At 29.9% G+C, this 9,988-nt stretch overlaps 1 protein-coding gene across 1 annotated transcript; it reads left to right on the forward strand.

Annotated features, from left to right (window-relative positions):
- The first annotated feature begins 463 nt into the window (after positions 1 to 463).
- LOC119663949 lies at positions 464 to 6,697 on the forward strand. The gene is made up of 6 exons (XM_038073538.1): positions 464 to 849; positions 5,696 to 5,830; positions 5,888 to 6,025; positions 6,107 to 6,241; positions 6,302 to 6,406; positions 6,485 to 6,697. The coding sequence occupies exons 1-6, from the start codon at positions 571 to 573 to the stop codon at positions 6,695 to 6,697; spliced, it is 1,005 nt and encodes a 334-aa protein (XP_037929466.1). The 5' UTR covers positions 464 to 570.
- Positions 6,698 to 9,988: the final 3,291 nt, after the last annotated feature.

Consider the following 9,988-nt stretch of genomic DNA (forward strand, 5'->3'; position numbering starts at 1 on the left):
ATTCTCTTCGTTCAAAAATAATAAAATGCGCTATTAAATTTTATACAAAAAAAGTATTAAAAAATTTATATATTCTAATTAGCGACTTAACACATCCCCACGAACCACACACCCCATTTCACTAGTTCCTTTGGACTACTTCGTGTACGTTACTAATGCCTAGCGACAAATGTCTCCTAAAAAACTGCTGGGAAAAGTCACACCTAACACACAAATACTACTGTATTTTCTTTTGCTTTCCAACTTCTTTCAGTCAATACTGATACAATACTGATATATCAAAAATAATTTTACATCTTAACACATAATAACATGCTTAACATGTTTTTAAGTTCAAAAATACTGGAACAGATTTAAGCAATCAGCTTACCTTTATGAAGCAGCTGATTATCACTTCAGTGAGTTTAAAACTGTTGCATAGAAAGAGTCACGGCAATTTCTTTTGCTTTGCAACTTCTTGCAGTCAACACTGATATATCAAATATAATTTCACATCTTAACAATATAGAAGCTATTATCTAACTTCTTGCTGAGTTCAAGCCTATCTGACACCAGTTATTTTGGGAAAGTATGGAAAATAAGAATAATTCGGCGCAGGTGCGTTTATCAGCAGTGGGCAAAAAGAGTAAAAGGAAAAAGTCACAAAAGCAACGCTATTGGGCTAAAAAACACCAACGTTTGCCTGAAATTTGGAATGGTGATCAATTTCGGACTAATGGTGAATCAATTCCTGGGAGAGAGGTGGAAAATAATAATAATAGTAGATTTGTCAGAAAGAGGAAATTCGCTGGTTTATTGTCCGAGACAACTCATGTTGAAACTAAAGGAAATAACGCAGCTGTGGCAGATGTAAGTAAATTAGTATTAATGTGCGTATTAGAGCGGTACTGATAGTTTTGTAATTATGTTATAGCACTATCCCGAGTGTTGATAGTAGTCGATGAAAGTTACAAAAACTTTTCCAGTTTATAAAAAAGTTTATACGTTTACTCAAATACGACATTTCACATTTCACTTTTTAGTAAACCAAAGCAAACAATGGTAGAATACATGTTAAAAACTAATCTATATACTAATTTAAGACTTGTTTCTATTACTTTATCATTGACTCCTTTGAAATACTTTGAATTTAGTGTTAAATTCAAATTTTTTAAAATATTTCCCACTGCAGCTCAGCTGTTGTTTCATCGAACAGCTCAATAATTATCAGAATAGTGATGCGGTACTATTTAGTCTCGTCCGTACAAGTTTAACAGTATTAGCAAGGTACATTATCAATTAAACAAATTCAATATATTTGTTTTACTTTATTTTTAATAAAATTATGTACTTTCTATATTTATATCTTACACCCGTAAGATGTTTAGGATCTTTTTACAACTGGTAACTATACGTTCTTGATGCTTACTCTATTTGCTGAGGTAGACTGGTTTCTCTTTTGAGGTTTGTTAAATAGAAAAACTCGGAGTTTAGTTTTATTTTAACTCTTTGTTTGTCATTATTTCGTAATCCAACATCAGCTAGTACAACTTAATTATGTTAAGTTGTTGAAATGCACTTTCTTCTCATTACAAAATCATGAAAAGTAGATACAGTTGATCGTTATGGTGATCACAGATCACCGTAACTTAGTTACAAAAGCATGAACACCTATTTTGTTTACGAAATACTAGGCATTAGGTATTTTTTACATGAATACAAATAAAAAATGAAAAAATGAAATCACATGAGTAACATAATTTATACGAATATAACTCATGCGATTCCTTAACCCATTATCTGACGCTACTAGAAGGAGGCGGAATTTCTTAAAGCCGTTTTACTTGTGCACTTATGTAGTCCTAATTAAGAAAAAAAAATTTTTTTTTTTTGCTAACCCGCCCAGTTTAGGCTGCACCCACTGTTGCGTTTTCGCAACATTGTCAGAATAAAGGTTCACATACCAAAAAGTTTTGATGTTTTAATATTATTAATTTTTTATTTTTTGTGTGTTTTTTGAACATTTAATTCACTTGTTATGATAATTTATAAAACACTTAGGGTGCAAAGCAACATTACATTTGGTACAGTTATATATGGTTTGACTGCGACACAATTTACACCTTTGTCTGTTAGGTGTTTGGGATACTGTATGATCAACATTGTCGTATCTTGATGATGTTGGCATGTTTGGGTGTCGAAAATCTGATCCTCTGTTATTAGCAAATATTCTGTTACTTCTACATGGAAGTCAGCTTGTGATATAATTGCCTTTTTTTAACATTTTTTTGAAAAATGCAATGAAGTTTCCAAGCGTTAACCATCGCTGCATCAAGTCCATTAAGACCATCAAGACCATTTTTTTCCTCGAATCCGTATTCGGTAATTGTTTATAGTATTGTCAAAGAGATCAACGCCACCCATTGTTTTATTATAATGGCTTATAATGTTTGGCATGCTGATATTACCCATTTTCTTCTCTTTTCTAATATAGCCTTTGGTAGTTTGCATAGGAAGAGTTGCGATGTTGTGTGATGCTACTGTAACTACAGAATTGTCATTCCATCGACATAAATATACATTGTTGTCGACATTGTATACCGCATCACTTGTTCCTCGTAGCTGCTTAGATATGTCCTTTACATTTACATTTATATTTATAAATTTTGGACTACTTTAGTTTTTCTTTTTTGTTTTTTTTTTTGATACGTTAGTTTCAACTTCATCGGCCGTATAATTGAAAACCATTTCTAATTCACCTGCTACTTCATTTGGTAGTTGTTCTCCATCCTCCATCAACGTGTCATCTAATTCCTCCGCATCACTCTGGTTATCGACATTGGGCGGAGGCAAGATAGTAATGCGTGTACTATCAGGGGAATCAATATCATTAGATCCCATCAAAATATCTTCAATATCACACATAGATAAAAACTTTCGTTGTTCACTTATTTTAACACTAATGTTTTAAGGCTGAATATTAAATTGACACTAGAAATGTTGATTTGAATCTAATGACTGTATTAGAAGTCTTAGTGTATTTATTCAATAATTTATATTTATACACCAACATTGTACAGTTTCTAAGAAGAAGTAAAAAATTATACTGAAATACCATAAAAAATCATAAGATAACATTAAATATTTTAAAACATGGGAATATTTATCGTGATAAGTTGGAGCAAGCTTATTATTTAATTGCTATTACGCTAAAAAATTAATTGAGACTACCTGCTACAAGCAATAGTTTCTTTACCGGAAAAAAACTTTAGTACTCGTTTCTTGACATTGTTGCGTTTTCGCAACACCTGACTTTGAGAGTTTGTGTAACGTACATATATCACCAAATAGCTTACAATTTATATAGATTCGCTAGAATACACTATTGTAATTAAGATTTAGGTAAAAAATTAACACAAATTTTCTCCATTTATATAACACATGCATAAAAATAAGCAAAAGTCGTATAATTTTAAAATAACACAAAGACGGCTCTGCAAAATCTTCCATTAAATTGTATCTATACAATTCAGGTCAAAAAAAAAATTATATATTGTAGATAAATCATAGTCCTATTGTACAAAAAACACTATAAGCACAAAAACCTTTTAATTAAATTTTAAAAAATTTCTGAATACAGCGTTAAAATTGTTGCGTTTTCGCAACATTGTCAGGCAATGGGTTAAGCACCATGTTAAGCAGACAGTCATGGTAACGTCACGTTGGTTAATTTAGTTTTGTTTAGTAATAAATGTATAATGTAAGGCACAAAAAAGAGGAAATGAGGTAAATCGTGATATGGTTTCACTTCTTTATTTAAAAATACCTGTCAACCACAAAATATAAAGAGCTGAAATACAAGCAGACTATTGACTGGTGCAACCCAGAGAGCTCAATCAGAGCTTAGATTGGTGAAACAATAACTATGAATTGTCCACCAATTTTGTAAATTAGAGTTATGTAGTATAATATTCATTCACTAAATACAAATGAGAATCACAACTTAAAATTAAACTTTTTTATAACATATTGAAATTAGTTTCACTTCTGTATTAAAGAGGATGATGTGCTAAAGGATTTCCTGGAAAGCTCGGGGCAAATATAGACAATGTATATCATAACTATTGCACATGCTTGCAATAATTTTTAAAATTGGATTCTTTGAACACAATATTTTAACAAGGGAACAAGGGCGCACTTATATGCAATATTTTTAAACTGACGATGGTTTATTTGTTTTATATATGTTTTATATTTGTATATACTATTTGTTGAAAACAATCCTAACTACGGAATAGTATATATTGATTTTGCCTTACGTTATAACATATAAATTTAAACTCATTTGGATTAGTAAAGCCAACAAAAAAAAATGCACTTATTGTGTTCTTGAGACATGCAGCAAAAATTTTTCTTATTATGTCGTTGGAAAAATCATTACTAGTTCCTATAAAGGAAATAATATTCAAGCTTTCTAAGGAGATCATCTTTACTCATTATCGACTCAATGTATTCCATTTTTCTCACTCTATTACTCGCCATACACCCCCGCACTATTACTCCTCCACTACCGTGTTTTATTGTTGAATACAAATCTTCATTATTAAAGGCAGTACCCGGAATTCGCCATATAATCGTTCGACCTTTAATGCTAAAGAGGCAAAATTTGCTTTCGTCTGAAAAAATTATGCGTTTCCAAAATTCTGGAGACTTATTTAAATACTCCCTTTCGAATGCTAAACGCTTCATTCTAATAGCTTTGGAGATAAGCGGCTTGCTTCGTACAAACCGGCCATGGTAGTGGTATTTTTTTAATATTTTGTGTACAGTATCCACGTGAATTTGCTTCTGGAATGTCTGGTCAATATATTTCTATAACAGAAGTCCAGTTAGACGAGGATTATCTTTCACTGAATTAATAATGCTGCGGGTTTCTCTTGTTGACAGCTTGGATGGACGCCCAGATCCCAACTTCTAGGTCAATAATCCTATTTAGTTGTAGTTGTTCACTACTCTTTGGATAAAATAATGTGACCGCTTAACGATTTGATCAATTTTGGGATACATTTTCCTTTTTTTCCATAAATCAATAATAATACTGCTTTCACTGATAATAATTTCTTTTCCTTTATTTGTCATTAAAAAGTTAATTACTTTTTAATCATTAAATTATAAAATAAGTGCGTGGGATTGTGTATAATGATATACTGGTACAGTAAAACATAAAGCACGCCAAAGTTCTACTATTAAAACTTCGGGAATTCCCCTTTATATGTTTTGTACGCAGACTTTTTCTGCCACTGATAGCGCTGATTTTTTACATTTTTAATTATTATAATTTTTCTACTAATGTGTTAGAAATAAGTTTTAGCTTAAAATAAAGTCAACTAATTAAAGTACAAACAAAAAATAAAATTGATTTAAAAAATTTATTTATATAATCATTTTTTATATGTTGAAACAAAATTTACTTTTTGTACGCAGAGTTTTTCTGCTAAGTGTATATCATATTACATGAAGATCGATAACAGCTTCATCACTTCAACACTTGTCTTCCTTTTCACACGCATTTTAGTCGACATCTTATTTTCTTTCTATTATAAAAATACAATTTAATATTAAAATTTAAAATGACTTTAACAAAATTCAAATTGTATCCCAAAATGATCAGTTTTTCAAAATTCACATTCTCTGATTTATGCTACAATAATTTTAGAAACATTGGTCAAATTCAACGCTGAAGGGTACGATTTGGAATCCAACCCCAAAATGCTATGACATTGTAGAATTGCATAAATCAGAGATGCCCTTTATTGATCTTACTATGTGCCCAACTACTCCAACTGATCAAGTAAGCACCTCAAAACAGTAAAAGAATATATTTAAAATAATAACAAATAAAAATTAGGTTGAAAAAAACAAACTCAACATTGGGCCTCAATATTTATCCAATAATGAGGAAGAAAGTGATGTAGGTCAACCAAACAGGAAAGTGGATATTGCTACAGAAATATTAGCGGATACTAATGAAAGCATGTTTGAAGTGGTAATTTTATTTTGTCCTACATTCATTTTTAAAGCAAAAATTCTTAAATTGACCTACTCAAATATATTAACACAATTCTAGCATCATTTATTAAATTCCACGCCGACTGACAAAGTCGAAAACTCTATACCAGAACGCTGTAGAAGTGTTGTAGAATCAATTTCGAAAGTGTGGCAATTACTTAATCCCAATGGCAATTCCGTTCCAACTGGTCGGGTTAGTATTTCAAACCTAGTGTACGAGCAATTTATTAATACAACAAAAAAACAAATATAGGTGCAAAAAATCAGACTTAATAGAAGAATATTAAATCCTCCAAAAAGGACAATGGATACAAATTTCAAAGATAAACTGAACTTAATTGAAAGATCGTTGAAAAAGGTAAACACCGAAAACTAAATATTTTTATATACAATATTATTTATATTCACTTATATATATATAATAATACAACTCTAGAAATGCACAGAAACAAGCGATCATACAAGTACAGATATAAATAGAAGGAGCTATCCTGAGGATTCAAGTGATAAAGATTTGTCGAACAGTTGTTCGATTCAGGATTCAAGCACAACAAGCGCTGATGACTTGGAGTCAATTGCAGATCTGAACGAAAACATATTTAAGCCGGTAAGCGCCATAAAATATGTGTTCATTTCAATTTATTTGTAAGATATTGTAGGTGCGAGGTAATTGCAAGAAAAAGTTTGTTATGAATAAAACTGTAAAATGAAAGAAATTTGAAAAACAATTATTTCGAACAATTATTTGCAACTTCATATTTTATACAACGGAAACGTAAATGCATTGATATATTATATTGTGCTTGAAATAATTCCAAGATATATATTTTATACGTTTATATATGTTTGAATATAGTACATATATTTTTCATATATTTAAAAATTAATATTTAATATTATTTATTTAAAATTGATTTATTCATATATTTATTTATTTATTTGGATATATTTATATTATTCTTTTAAAACTAGTTAATTTTTATTCGCCACTGCTATGCCTAATGCATCAATAACTGTAACCATTTCTTATATGACATGAGATAAAATCCGTAAATAATTATTTATGTATAAATAGTAATAATAATGGAACATACATCTTGCGGCTTTCCATCACTTTTGTAATAAAATTGTGGTAGCGATTAGCAGATATTTTTGATTTCACCACAATATAAATAGAACAAAATAGCTTTCTACCACGAATTGCAAATGATAAAACTTCTTTTGAAAGACTTTTGTGCCATAGTAGTTAATATCTTACAAGCTGTCTTCTGGTCGATCTTACTAAGATCGTACGAAAAACATTCAACGATCTTTGCCAGAATTGCCCAGTTAGTCGTCATATAATTGCTATGCCAATTATAAGTAAATACAATTCCCGAACCAACTCTTCTTGTGTTCAAATTGTACTCCTGTATTCCACATCAATTCAGTCTTTTTAAATAGTGAGTTAGTGCCCTATTTATTTAGGATGTAATATATATAATATTCTAAACATATGTGTAGAATTGTAATATAATGTTAATGTAGATTGTACGCTACATGGTGCTAACCCAGATCCTTAATCTGTATTAGCTTGGTAGCCTATTTTGTGTGTGAAGTAACTTGAGCACTTCTAACTCAAACTAATCGATATGAGAAAAAGAAATTACGTTTGATTTGTATTGTATTTTCTTTCTGAACTTAATTAAAATTATTTACTGAATAATTTGCATAATATTGAATTATGCATTAATTAACAAAAAATATTAATGCATTATTCACAAAATAATAAATTTTTTAATATTTCAAATTCATAATAATATGACACTTTCTTCAGTGCACTGACCACAAGAAAAACTGATGAAAACTGATTCTGAGCTTCACATTTGGCAGGACCCGAGTTCGATTCCTGGTACTTGCAGTCTCAAAAAATAATTATTTACGAATAATTAAATACAAGAATTATTTCCAAGACCACTGATGATGGGTATTTGGCAATACTCGAAACAGCTGTATGGTTAGCCAAAAATTCAATTAATTAAAATAATATAAAAAAAAAATAAATTTTTGTTGTTGTATTTCACTACTGTTCGAAAAAACCTCTTTAAAAAATTATTAAATAATATTAACTAAATATAAACATAAACATATATACAATAAATTATATATAGTATACATACTGTGAATTGTAAATAACATAAATTTATGGTCAAAAGTATGAAACTTATAAAAAATCTATTCAAAAAAAAGAAATTACTAGTAAGAAGGAAAATATAGAAACTACTAAATTTGTTCTTAAAAGCGTTCCGTTCTTTCTATTTGAACTACTATTATTAAAAAGATATATGATTTTATTGGTGTTTTCAAATTTATTTTATTTTAAGTTCAAAAGTACTGAAGCAGTTCTATTGTTGCTTACCTTTATGAAGCAGCTGATTATCACTTCAGTGAGTTCAAAACTGTTGCATAAAAAGAGTCACACTTAACTTACAATTACTACGGCATATTAATTGCATTTTCTTTTGCTTTGCAACTTCTTTCAGTCATCACTGATATATCAAAAATAATTTTACATCTTAGCACATATTACTTGATTTTAAGTTAAAAAGTACTAGAACTAAGTACTAAGATCTATTGATTGCGTGCTTTATGAAGTAACTGCTTACCCTTTTAGTGAGTTTAAAACTGGTGCTTCAAAACCCAGCAACCCTGTATAGTACTAGTCGCTTCATAGAGGCTCAGTTAGACGGCAGGTAACGCAAAAAATTAATTCAAAGCGAAATGCACAACCAACCTAACCTTAGTATTTATATACCTATATACCTGCCTATATAGTTCGCCGCTTTTGTTTATTTTGTTCCTATCAAATACGCAGGTTTGGTTGGTTATGCATTTCGCTTTCAATTAATTTCTTACGTTACCTACCGTCTAACTGGGCGTTAATGCAGTTTACGTTGGCTCAATTGGTGAATTTTATATTGAGTTGTCATTGCCGGTGTCAATTGTCCCCGTACGATGCACCGCGGAACTTGTCTTTTCACTAGTTCCTGATGTGGAAAATAAATAAAACGTTCATTTTATATATTATTACATACATATTTATTTTAATTTGTGTATATATACATATTAAATATTTTTATATTAATAAATTACTTTCTAGCTAATTGTGCTGCAGTTAAATCAAATTGTCTAGGGACTTAACTGATGATCTATAGATGATGTTGCAACCTTATCTTTAATTAAATTTCGTATCTTTAATTTATTCGTATTCATCGTAGCGTGTTTTAATGACTTATGTATATCGTAGCGTGTTTTAATTCTAGATATTATTATATAATATTATTTTACATATTTTTGTATTATATTTTTAAAATTATTTGCAATAAATTAGCAGTAAAAGCGATATTTATCCAATGTAAGTAAGACCTTATAAAATCAATATCTGTTAACATTACTTGATCTGAACTTAATAGGTTCACAGTCCCACTAAGCATAATGTTGTATGTTTTTACATATTCGCTCTATCGCAAATCAACGCTCTATTGCGAAGGAGGCATTTTATTAAAAACAAGAGAACGAAGCCTATTGCTCTCAATTTGTTTATACACAACAAGTATAAGCAGTGGACTTTTGTTTCAACTGGTGAATCATTGCATTACCAGGGATCGGAATATGTGATAGTGTTCCAAAATAGTTATATGTGGTTGAATTTCTTTGTTTCTCATTTGTTTGGTATTCTCTTCGTTCAAAAATAATAAAATGCGCTATTAAATTTTATACAAAAAAAGTATTAAAAAATTTATATATTCTAATTAGCGACTTAACACATCCCCACGAACCACACACCCCATTTCACTAGTTCCTTTGGACTACTTCGTGTACGTTACTAATGCCTAGCGACAAATGTCTCCTAAAAAACTGCTGGGAAAAGTCACACCTAACACACAAATACTACTGTATT

Source organism: Teleopsis dalmanni, unplaced genomic scaffold (genome assembly GCF_002237135.1).
Source record: "Teleopsis dalmanni isolate 2A unplaced genomic scaffold, ASM223713v2 unscaffolded_contig_1158, whole genome shotgun sequence".
Taxonomy (NCBI): Eukaryota; Metazoa; Arthropoda; class Insecta; order Diptera; family Diopsidae; genus Teleopsis; species Teleopsis dalmanni.